The 12,986-nt window shown below is 48.7% G+C and overlaps 1 protein-coding gene across 1 annotated transcript; it reads right to left on the reverse strand.

The window, feature by feature from the left end:
* Nucleotides 1–5,348: 5,348 nt before the first annotated feature.
* Nucleotides 5,349–8,109, reverse strand: TNFSF14 (TNF superfamily member 14; the record flags this gene model as incomplete). The annotated part of the gene is made up of 3 exons (XM_084249808.1): nucleotides 5,349–5,755; nucleotides 6,601–6,637; nucleotides 7,891–8,109. The coding sequence occupies 3 exons, from the start codon at nucleotides 8,107–8,109 to the stop codon at nucleotides 5,349–5,351; spliced, it is 663 nt and encodes a 220-aa protein (XP_084105934.1).
* Nucleotides 8,110–12,986: the final 4,877 nt, after the last annotated feature.

Here is a 12,986-nt window from a genome sequence, read left to right on the forward strand (position 1 = left end):
GTGGCTGTCAGTGCAGCAAGTCTCTTTACAAAGCACATCCATCCAAGTGGCATAAGGGGGCGACCGTCATGGATGCCGTGGAGATGCTACTGTATGAGTTTGCTATCCCTATCCATAATAAATTACTGCAAATATAGATGCTTAAAGTCATGCAAATCCATCAGCTTACAGTTCTGGAAGACAGACTCTAAAATCAGCTTCATTGGGCCAATATCAAGGTGTCAGCCGGGCTGCAACCCTTCCAGAAATTTGAGGGATGAATCTGTTTCCTTGGCTTCTCCAGCGGCTCCCTGCATTCCTTGGTTTATGGATTCCTTGACTTGAATCTCCTCCAGTATGGGCACCTTCCAACTTCTGCTTCTGAAGTCACATCTCCTTCTCTTCTCTGCTTCTTTGCCTCCCTTTTCACTTAGAAGAATTCTACCACTGCCCCTCTCTACCCTTCCAGTCAAGAGCAAGATTACCTGGGACTAGTGGAAGGTGGAGACGTGATGTATGGCTTTTCTCTGGCTGCCACAACAAAGTACTATGGTTTGGGGGTCTCAGCAACAGAATTGTGTTTCCCTCCAGTCATGGAGCTTGAAAATTTCAGATCAAAATGCCTGTAGGACTAGTCCCTGGTCCCTTCTGAAGCCTCTCTCCTTGCCTGGTAAAGGGTCATCTTCTCCTTGGGTCCTCACATGGTCTCTCCTTTGTATGTGTCTGTGTCCTAATATTTTCTTATAAGAATGTTAGTCCCATTGGACTAGGACTCACCCAAATGGCCTTATTTAACCTTTATTACCTCTTTAAAAATTCTAACTCCAAATATAGTCACATTCTGAGATACTAGTGGGGAGGCGTTCAGAGCTCCAATGTATATCTTTTGGGAGGACACTTTTCAGCACTCCTAGCCGAAGGGGGAAGTTTCCGAGCCCCGCTTTTGGGGGAAAAATGAACCCTGAAAACAGAAAGTGTCAAAATTAGAAGAGGCTTAAGTCCTGCTCCTCATTGCAGAGCAGAGTTTGCAGGTCCCCCAGAAGGAAATGAGTCAATGGTATCTCTGGGCAGTTGAAGCCACAGAGAGCCTCAAGGAGTTTCCTGTGCCTGAACTTGGCCAAAAAGCACCTCACCAGAAAGGCTCAGGAGTAGCAGAGACTATATTACTCTTGAGCAGTCTTGAGCACAAAAATAGAGCATTGATAGGTCAGAAACAGGCTGATGTTGGGCTCATGTGTGGAGTCAGGCGGATCCTTCCCTTAATGCCTGGTCCTTAGTGTCTTGGCATTTCTTCAACTGCTTGTAGTGTTGATAGACTTGGGAATGGAGTATGTCGAGAAGGACAGCCTCCAATTGCCTGATATCAGGTTCTCAGCATCCTGGTGCAAGGGATCTTGCATCAATAAAGTTGCACAGTGAACACAGGAAGTTCAGTTTTGTCACTGCTGGTGAGTTGAGATTCATGTCTGCTGCTCATGTGTCTGGGCTTGGGCTTCCATAGAGACAAACCCTGACAAAAGGATTTGAGGACAAATACTTCTTCCAGAAGGAATGCTGATTTTAATTCCGTAAGACTAATTTCTGACTTCTAGAACTATAGCATGATAAGTTAGTATTGTTTGAAGCAGTGAAAGGAAATGAATTCAATTATGAACTCTTATCTTTCTTGATCCTTGTGGTGTTCTCAGTTTCTTATGTATTTCCCCACCTTAGAAGACAAAGAGGTTAAATCTCTCTGTGCCTAAATTTCCCCCATGCATAAAACGGGTATTGTAACAGCACTCAATCCCCTCCACCCCCTTGAGTTACCGTGAATGATACACTTAGTACAGGACCTAGCGCTTGGTGAGTACATTAGACAAGTGATCTAAACTTAATGATAATTATTTCTTTAAGAAAAACAACTGCAGGGCCTCCCTGGTGGTGTAGGGGTTAAAGTCTCAGCGCTATCAAGCTATCCCCAGTCACTGTGGCCTGAGTTCGATCCCTGACCAAGGAGCTGACCCACATGGCACAGCAGACCTCTCCTGTCTCACCCCCTGCTCCCCCCAGCAGTGTATCTTACTAGATCCACCTGTTCTGCTCCTCACGCTGTCTCTGATGAATCTTCTCATGCCCCTCACCTCTGGCCTACACCCTCGTTCTTGTCCGTATAAATAAAAAATAATCTTAAAAAAAAAAAAAGAAAACAACTGCATAAGCTTGATGATGAAAGACTATTGACATTCAGCCTCAGTATGGGAGAGACATGGGAGTGGTGGAGACTGTGGTGAGCTGGTAATTTCATACTCTATCCAAAGGGGTAGTTACTATCCCACTGGGCTGTTGTCACAGCTTCCAAGAAAATCTAGAAATCTGGATTTGTCCATGTACAAAGATTTTTGATGGTTAAACAGTGGCCATTCATATCTATTTAAAAAACACATGCAGTGACTAGATGTGTCTTACGGATGTAAGGTCGCCTTTGAGGAGATAACTGAAAAGAATCTGAAATTTAAATGTGCACTGGATTCAAACTGTGATAAGTTAGTATTGGTTGAAGCAGCAATAGGAAATGAATTCCGTTATGAACTCTTATCTTTCTTGATCCTTGTGGTCTCAGGTTGTTATGTATTTCCCCACCTTTGAAGGCAAAGAGTCTTAATCTCTCTGTGCCTACAACTCTACAAGAATACCCAGGAAGCATCTGAGAGTTCATCGTGGAGCCAAGTCCTAGAAGCATACTTAAATGCTCATACCAGGAGAGGCATAGAATTCTAATAGAAAATTAATAAATGACTTCATTGTCATCACTTTACCACATTTGAGTCGCAGCACGAGACGGTTTCCTGCTCGGGGGCTCGTGGGGGCGGGCCTTAAGGAAGAGCTGATTGGGCCGGGGTGGAGAGGTTAAAATCTGAAAAGGTGCTGGAGCCCTCGCTGAGATGAAAGCAGAAATCAAATAGATAAACTTCTCAGAATTTGTCAAGTAGGTCAGTGGTCTGGCTTAGGGGCTTCCTGCCCCTACTTTCTTTATCTGAACTCAAGTGAGGGGCTCCGTCTCCTGCTGCCCCAGCCTCTGCCCCTGGGGGACTCTCTGCCGCATCTCCCTCCTCCCTACTTTCCATCACCCTCCTCCTCTGCCTCCACCTGCTCCCCACCTCCCCCTGCTTCCACCACCTCCTCCTCAAGGCTGGAGGAATGATCTTTGGAGGCTAAACTTAGCTTCTAACCCCAGGCGGAAATTGGTGGCTGCTGGTGGCTTTTATAAATGCACTGTCCCCACACCTCGGTCTGCTCATCATGGAAACAGAAAGACTGTGATGAGAGCAGAGGAAATTCCAGTGGGGACTGGGGTCGGACATTTGGGGATGTTTCACCCTGTTCACTGAAAAGGCGTCTCAAGAAGAGTTACACAAATAGTTTATTAGATAATCACAGTGAGGATCCCAGCCTGGGAGCAGCCCGACAGATTTTCCACGAAATGTGAATTTCATTTATATATTGATAGCTAGAAACAGTGAATCATTAAGAGTGTAGTTCTTCTTGATAAGAGGAGCTTCAGGTTCTAAACTGTCCTGATGTAAAGACAGGCTGATGCCAGAGGAAGTCAATGCTGGATTTACTCTCTTCTTCCTGAAGTGTGCCTTGCACACATGTTGGCTGCCCATTATTTAAGGTTATTATTATTTTTTTTCATCTGAAAAGACTGATTTACACCTGCAGGCAGCAGATTCCTGCTATGACAAGGAGTCGAAGAACTTTGTTATCTTGCCCACTGTGCCAAGGGTGGGGTCCCCAGGAAATTTTACATTGTGTTTATACCTTCCCACCCGGAAAGGACAGAGACATGAAGTCACAAGCCTAGTAGGATGGAGGGGCTCAGGGTACCTGCCTCCATCCAGCTGGAACATAGTGGCACAAGAGCTCCAGCCCAGAGTGATGTGCCCAGGGAGAGATGCCAGAGTGTAGAAAGTGCCATCAATTGCTCTTCCTCAATATTTCAGTCTCATATATACTTGCACATTAATTGAGCTCTTACTGTATTCCAGGCATGTTCACAGCTTGCACTTCCTCTTTAATATTTCGATCGCATGTAAACTTGTACCTTAATTGAGCTCTTACTGCATACCAGATACTTTCACAGCTTGCTCTTCCTCCTTAATATTTCAATCCCATTCATACTTGCACATTAATTGAGCTCTTACTGTATACCAGGTACTTTCACAGCTTCTATCCATGACTGATCTGATTAAATCCTTTCCACAAACCAAGCAGGTGTGGACTGTCATCACCTTGCCTTTTGCAGAGGAGAAAATTGCGGCACTGACAGGCCGGGTGGGTGTGATGTGATGGTGTGTGTGTGTGATGTGGCCGAATGAGACACGGCCCATGTAAGTCTTATAGGATAAATGTATGTCCCCCATGTCACACTGAGAGGGACTGTACAACCCGTGTGGGTGATTGTGGTTGTAATGGTGATTTGGGTGTGATGCAGCATTTGTGATCGAGTGTTTGCAAAGCTGCCTATGACAGTGTGATTGTGTGAACATCTGATGTGTGTGAGTCTGTGATCATGGAGCTGTAACAGACGCTTTGGTGTGACTGTATTTTCTTTTTGCGCTCTCTCTCTCTCTCTCCTTCCTTCCTGCCTTCTTGTCTTCCTTTACCCCATCTTTTGCCCACCCCCAACATTTCTCAAGCACCTACTGTGTGCCAGGCTCTGGACTGCACACGCAGTGGTGTCCTGGTAAGGGCCGAGTGTGCTTCACAATGCAGGGATACAGCTGGTGCTATCTTGGTAGCCAGAAACCTGCCATGATGGATGTTTGCCTGGAGATAGGCAAACATTACCAAACTGCTCCCTTCCCAGGAGAGTGAGTAGTACTCTTTTCTCAGCACAACCCTGTGGCTGGGTCTGAGTGTAACTTTCTGTGGCCAGGCTGAGGGTGGGGTTGAATGTGTGACTCTGACTGTGGGTGAGCCTGGGCTTTTCACATGGATGAATTCTGATGATAAATGTCCCCAACCACCCCCTCCGACAGCCCACACTTGTGGGAGTGATGAGGGTGGTAATATCACAGTTCTCAGCCAAGCCAAATCATGAGCCCCCAAGTCTCATATTCCTCTGAATCAAGTATAAATACCCAGCTCTCACCCCTTCTCCCTAAATGCCAGGCAGATCAGTATTACCCCTGCTTAGGAAGCCTGAAGATCCCCAAGTCTCCAGGCTTTGTCTTGAGTGTTGTCTGTGCCAGAGTCTGTAGTCTTCAGCCTTCCAGAGGTGGTGCCCGCTAAATGCATGCTGAGTTTGGGGCTCCCTGGGGCACAATCCGGAGGTTGCCCCTGCAAGTTCTCAGACCCCTAGTCCATCGGCCATTGTGCCGTCCTCACAGCATGAAAGCCCCGAAGTAGGACCGGGAGCTGTCTCTCAGCCCGATCACCCTGTTGGCCTTCATGTGGACAAGCAGCTCATCTCCAGCCTCCAAGTACACCACGCCGCCCAGGTTGCTGCTGTGCCACCAGGTGTGGGGCTTGGCTGTCCGACAGTGAGACTGCACGTTGACCAGCAGCTCCAGCTCCTCAGGGTAGCGGGGTGTGCGCAAGTGGAGGGCATGGGTGATGGACAGGGCATGATTTGGGCAGTTATTGTCGGCCATCTGCACCTTGGAGTAGATGTAGTAGTAGCCGGCGTGCTGCACCACCAGGGAGCCATTGCGGTAGCTGAAGTCCTTCAAGAAGGCCAGTCCCCGCTGCGTCTCCCACAGCACCGGGCCCTCTGTGCTTAAGTTGGCTCCTAGGGAGGGAGACAGAGGGGCTGGTCAGCACATGTTCCATGCTGGCTGTGTGACCCTAAAACAGACTCTCTGAGTCCCTGCCTCTGTGCCAGGCTGCTTGAGGGCTTTGTAGGCATTGTCTGTATTAGTTCCCACTGTCCTCACTCTGCATGTGGGGAAACAGAGGCACGGAGCAAATAAGTGACTTGCCCAGAGCAGCAAAAGCTGGTGGTAACAGGAGCAAGGAGCCGCAGCAGAGCACCCCCGGGACAGCAGCCTCTAACCCCTGTGTGCCTCTGACCTCAAAATGGAGGTGCGGCTAGAATGGGCTTAGGATTTGATGAATTAACAGATAGAGAGTGTACTGCAGCGTCTGAGGGACAGCGTCTGTAAGGTTTAGTCAATAAATACAATTAGAGATACACAGGTCCAGGGGTCGTGCCCAGGGCAAATCTAAATAAGCATTGGGTAAACGAGCAAATATTCTGACATGTTGGGGTCTCCATCTGGTCTCCCCGAGACGCCCTGACTCCCACCCCATGCCAGGACCCAGGTTCCCCTCACCTGTCAAATGTGCCGCTGGTTTGTTCTGCAGATAAGTCTGGTCTGGGGAGAGAGGATCAGCGGTGAGGGGGCATGGCAGCGGGGAGGGAAGGGTCAGCCTCCCAAGGGGTCATGAAGTCCACCCCCTGGCGTCATCCCCACCCTTTCCGGAGTGACCCAAACTTCTGCTTCTCAGGCCGGGGGGAGGGGCACCTGTGGGGCTTGGGTTAGTTGTGCAAATCGCATTGGGCAATGCACCGCGGTGGCAAGGGCCGCGTGGGAGCCGTCCGTCCCCTCCCTGGGCAGCAGGACGCCCACTCACCATGTGTCAGCTGCTTCTGGGGTCCCAGCTCTCCATCCTGAAAATGTAGAGGAGCCCAGAGTGAGGAATTCTGCGTCACTCGTGACCAAGACATGAGACCAGACATAGCATCACCCAAGACAGAGACCCAGGGCCCAGCCTCCCACCAGCCCGCGCCCAGAAGCCTTGTCACCACCTGGTGTCTCAGTGCCCCCCCCCCCGGCCCCCCGTGAATGGTCATCTAAAGAGTATTTAGTGTATTCCTATGTGTAAAGCATATTCTAGGGCCTGGCACACGGTACGCGCACCATGAGGGTTTGTTACGTAAGCACCATTACAGATACCAGGACACATGGACACAGAAGCCAGAAGGCGGAGGGGCCAGTGACACAGCACAGCCCCAGACACTGAAGTGACACAATGACCAGATATGTGCGAGTCCAGATATGTGTGTGTGTGATGTGTGACTCCATGTTGGCCCAGAGACCCAGGCACCAAGACACTGGGGCTGTGGACACAGGAGGACGTGGGTGTGTGTGAGCACGTGTGCAGGGACAGAGCACGTGGACACAAGATGAAGCCACCAGATCCAGACAGAAGGAGAAAGGACATGAGACAGAGGACACAGACGGCCAGGATTGCAAGGTCGCGGCGTGGGGTACACGGAGCATCAGACAGGTAGCAGACACGTGTGTCGGCTGACTAGAAGCTGACAGACAGAGGTTCGTCCAGTCTGAGTGGATTACTGAAAACCTCAATAAGAATGATCAGGCTGTGGCTAATGATGATCAGCAATCCTACGATGGAATGCTAGGCTGGTGATTACAGACTGCGGAACAGTATTACGAACATTAAACTTGCCAAGAGACTAGATTTTAATTGCTCCCACCACTAGAATCAATGATGAGACCATTTCACAGAGGTGTTAGTCAATGTCAATCACATTGCAACATAAGTGTATTGAATTAGTATGTTGTACACCTACACATACGTGAACTTTTGTGTCAATTACATCTTAGTGAAAAAGAGAAAAGCTTGCCAGGGCCACACCAGCACATGCTCACCACACCAGCACACACCAGCACCACACCAGCGCATGTCATGTCACCACAGCAGCTCACCACACCAGCACATTTCCCCATGACAGAGTACTCTTATTTTCATACCCATTTTACAGATGAGGAAGCTGAGGTTCAAAGAGGTGATTTAACTTGCCCTGGACTGCTTTTAGTCCTTTAGCATCCTCCATGGGTGCACACACAGACACATGCAACAGGACGCACATCCACCACAATCCCTGGCCCCACTCACCGGCAGGGGCCTGGTCATCTCGCCCACGCGCACGTGTAGCTGCATCAGAAACCAGCCCTGGACGGCCATCCCGGCCAGCAGTAGCAGCAGCAGGAGGCCCAGGCTCAGCTGGGCAGCACTGCAGCTCTGTTTCCCTTTTCTGGGCCCCAGCCTCGTGAAGGGGATGTTGGTCTGTCCATCCACCACAAACACCGAGGGCTGGACCACAGTCTCCTCCATGCTGGAGCAGGTGGGGATTCTAAGATGCCTGGGCTGGGTTGGCTCAGCTGGGTCCCACGGGTCAGAAGGAAACTGCGATTGCCCAACACTCTTCGGCTTTGCAGGCACTGCTGCAGACTGGTGGGGGAGCGTGGCCCTAGGCTGCCTTTTGAGCTGTGGTTCGGTCCAGCCCCTCCCCTTTCCCCACTTGCCCTCATCTTCCTGTCCCCCTATGCTCCACCCCAACCCCCGCTCCCCGGCCAATTCACTCTCACTCATGAGCTCACAATTTCCAGAGACATCTGAAGACATGACGCAGGTAGGGTTGGGGACAGGGGAGGCCCCAGCTTTCGCTCTGACCACTTCATTCACAGGGCTGCCAGAATTTAATGATGTCAGGCATTGTTCTAGGTTTGGGGGTCACAGTCGTGAAGAAGAGATTCAAAAGTGCCTGACCTATGGAGCTCCTATTCTAGCAGGAACCTAATAAATAAGGAGATAATATTGCTGTGTAGTGTTTTAGATGGTGGGAAGAGCCATGGGAAATGCAAGAGTGGAGTGAAAGAGTGATGTGTGTGTGAGTGTGTGCTCAGGTCTGTGTTTATGCACTGCACGTGTGTGCTGTGTGCATGTGCGCGTGGATATCAGCAGGTTCACACACACATACACGGATTGTGCAATACACGTGTGGGTGCCTGCGGGTTGTGTTCGTGTGCTTGTATGCTGTAGGTTGTGTTCATGTGTGTATCTGGTGTGTGAATGAGTGCACGTGGTGGTGTGCATGCTTGTGCGTGGTATATGAATGTGCATGCACACAGGTGTAAGTAGACACAGGCGTATGTGTGTAAGTTGTGTGTGTCCATGCACAGCATGCATGTGCCCATGTATGTACGTCAAAGGGGATCATTTGCTTGGTGGTGAATGGTCGCAAACACACATTTAAAACTCTTGAGAGACACCAGGGTTATTACTCCGATCACGAGAAGCAGGATGCTGTCCAACGTTTGGCGTGCACTGCGGAGCCATGGTCGCCAAGACCCAAGGTGATGGGGGAAAGAATAGGAAACCTAAAGGAGGCATCATGAGACTAAAACCTGACTCACACAAGGAGGTGGGGGTGGAGGGGATTAACGTGACCATTAACCCAGCTGTAGAAATCAAGATCCTTAGGCGCCAGCGCCTTATCACAAGGCATAAGGCCCAAGCAGGTAGCAGATGCTGCGGGGAGTGTCCGGAGCACAGACCTGAGGGTAAAGATATAGAGATCGGGCCCGTCCTGGAATCTCTGGTCCCTTTTGGATCCTCATAGTTATCCAAAATCAGCAGCAACTAGGCCACTCCACAAAGGACTGACCCCTCCCAAAGAGAAAAAGACTGTATCAGTGCAGTCTCCACACTGGCACAGGGCAGTAGTCCGTCTGCCCACCTGTGACTATGCAGGTGCTTCTTTCACCAACCCTCCATCCCTCTGCAGGGCAGCAGCTTCCTGCCTGCCTGTGACCTGTACCTGCTGGGACTGCTCCTCACTGACCTCCCTCAGCGGAGACCGCTCTCCTCAAGGCCGCCCACCTGCAACCATGCAGGCCTCTCTCAGCAAGCCTGACCCTCTCCAGCAGCTCCTCCTGCCCGCGTGTGTCTATGCAAGTGTCTTTTACTCTTCTGTCCCTTTCTCTAATAAACCTGCTCTTTAAATATAACTAATGTCTCTGTCTCGTGGAGAAACTCTCCCTGGAAACTCGCCGCGTGCCGCTGAGAGGGGAGCTCTGGTGACACCTTTCCCGGAGAGAACCCAAGGGCCCTGCACTCCATAAACCACATCAAAGGCAACAAAATCTAAGAGGCCAGAGAAAAGCCCCCCTGAGGAATCACCCTCAGTCAAGCAGCTAGTTCGGTGACTTCCATAACCGAGTTTCCAGTTTCGAGGCCCCGGGACTGCTCATCCAGGCACAGCAGGTGGCGCTGGACACAGCACCCGACCGTCCGCCTGGCCGCCACAGCGGCAGCCCTCAGGACTGTCTCCCTGCACTGACTGCCTCCTGACGGGGAAATTTGTCTGTCCATTCGCCACCATCACGGAGGGCTGTGCCGTCGTGTCCTCCATGCTGGAGCAGATGGAGGTTTCAAGACCCTGGGGTAGAGCTTGGTAGTGTGGACCAGGAGGAAGCCGCGATTGCCCAAGGTCACCCTTCTTGCTCTGCTAGAAGATAATGGGGGGCTATCTTATCATCAAGAACAACTTAGCCAGGGAGTCAAAGATTCTTTGTTACTTAAACTATAGTTTTGAACAGTTACTATCCCGGCAAAAGAATCTGCAATATCATCAAGAGTTAGGAGAGATTTCTGATCGTAGATTCCTTTGAATATTCTCCTCTAACCAGGGAAACAGGAACCGTCAGAGGAGCTGAATCCTGGATCCTGAATGCCTCCTGGTAGCTCTTTTCTAACTGGACAGTGTAAATTCAGGGAAGGACCAGGAGTCTCCAACATTGCGGACAGAGCAGAGCTTTTGATCACAAGCCAACATTCTGAAAAGTTCCCCCTGCAGCAGTGGCATGGAGGGCATGGAGGCATGGAGGATGGTTTTATCTTTTCAGTCTGCTACCAAAATAAAAGAAGGAAAGAGTAGAAGAAAGGGAGGGACCATCTCCAGTCTTGTTGTGGCATCTTGGGAGAGTTGTCTTCCTCAAGATGGCGTTTGCTCAAGGGTGGGAAGAGCACAGGGGGCCATGGTGATGGATCGCGGGTGGATGGGTGGTGGGAATTTCATGGGGACTATAGCTGAGGTGAAAATGCATACATTGTACAAAAATGAAAAATGATGTAAATATGTATATATATGTGTATATGATGTCCTTTGCGTCTAGGAGGGCTCTTTCTAGGCAATTGAATTAAAATTTCCAGCTGGCATGAGGTTTCTAGAGTTTGTGGGGTCCCGGGTTCAAATCCCTAAGTTGGCTATTTGCTTTTATTTATTTCATTTAATTTTGAAATTTTTTTTTTTATTGAGGTAACACTGATTTACAACATTCAATGATTCAGAGGCACAGGATCATACCTCCTAGATACACATCCTCATACCACACCCACCCCAAGGCACCCCTAGCTCCACAGCCCATTATGGCCTGCTGTTATTTGCACAGTGGGAGAGGTCCTGGTATAGTCCTTTCCAAGGATTTTAGGGACCATCTTTGTTCTCTGATCTTTATTCTTATGAGTCCCATTCAAAAGTGTGGGAGAAAACTGGAAACATTAGAATCATTAGCAAGTCATAGCCCGGCCTCCCTGGTGGTGCAAGCGGTAAAGCACCACACTATGAAGCAATCCACAGCCACTGCAGCACGAGTTCAATACCCGGTTGGCCAGGGAGCAACTCACAAGGCACAGCAGACCTCTCCTGTCTCTCCTGCTGCTCCCCTCAGCAGTGTATTTCACTCAGTCTGCCTGTTCTGCTCCCTGCTTTGTCTCTGGTGAATCTTCTTACCCCCTGCATCTCTAGCCTGTACCCCAGCTCTTGTATGTATAAGTAAATAAATCTTAAAAAAAAAAAAACAGAAATCAGAACCAAGCAGTGAATGAGTTTTTTTTTTTTTTTTTTTTTTTTTTAAAGAAAGAAAGTCATAGCCAAATATTTCAGGAAGCTAGAAGAATCTGGGATCTGGTCCAGCTTACAGGCACACAGCATCTCTGAGAAAACAGAATGAGGCTCTACTATCTATAAAGGTACAAGCATAATTTTTCTCTCTACAATGATCCCCGTTTCTATCGGAGATCGTCAAGGTAGTCTTCATTTGTTGGCAAAATAAATCTAGTTTCAATACACTTAACCGGTTACTTGCGAAAGTACAGCAAAATTAATCTTATGGATTCTTTTAAATCTGCATTGCTGCTCAGATTTTACCTGTAACATTTATTCATAGAGAGCAGAGTTTTATTGCCACGAAGGTAATGATACTTAAGTCACCTTGCCATACAATGCTTTGGAAATGGCTCCTCTCTGCTCTAGCAGACAGGAGAGCAAGGCCATCTGCATGGACTTGAACAGCCACGCTGCAGCAGATGCAGCCTTCCCACACCACTCATTGCCAGGGAGGCCCACAGCAGTGAGCGGCCAGGCTGCATTTCCACAGTGCATTCTTTACAAAGGAGATTAAATTCCAGCCTTGCCTTTCTTTGCTCATAGATTGCAGGAGCCTATTTAGGTCAAAACAACTTAGAATCTCCTAAGGGTAATCACGTCTCACCGATGCACTCTTCCTGCCTAGGTGAACTGAATTAGAATTTGTGATTGTTAGAAAAGTTCTCAAAATCCTTCCAAGTATTTCCCAAGTTTGAATCTTCACTTTGATAATCTAACCAACTCTTTGTCTAACTACCATTGAGACTATTATTCCAGTAAACATGTATTAAATCTCAAAAATTCTGGAGGGATTAAGAACAGAGAAAAGGTGAATGTTTCCTCTTTGTTTATAAGGTATGCTGTGATTCATTGATTGCTTAAGAGAAAAGATCTATTTAAATCCAGTTCAGTTTTATGGTCTTAACAGTATCAGAAACCTGTATTCTGGAATCCTCATCAGAGTCCTGTCCATGAAATGCTAAGATGAAACGCACGTACATCATCATTAACAAAAAGTATCAGAGTGAAACGTGGGCTTGCTAGACTTAAGCAGACTGTTCGGCCACCATTCTTTGTTACCTGTAGTTCTGCAATCCTATACAAAGGTCAGAACTGCCCGGTCAATCAGGGTCAATCAGTCATAGCATGGAAACCTTACAAAGGTGCTTATCAAATCAATCAAAAGCAGAAAGCTTGATCACCCTGGGAAGGATATGCATCAGGAGGTGTGACCAGGAATGCCTGGGGGTGAAGAGGACCTATGTATGACAAGGGACCCCAG

The sequence above is a fragment of the Talpa europaea genome, assembly GCF_964194135.1.
Source record: "Talpa europaea genome assembly, chromosome: 12".
NCBI lineage: Eukaryota > Metazoa > Chordata > Mammalia > Eulipotyphla > Talpidae > Talpa > Talpa europaea.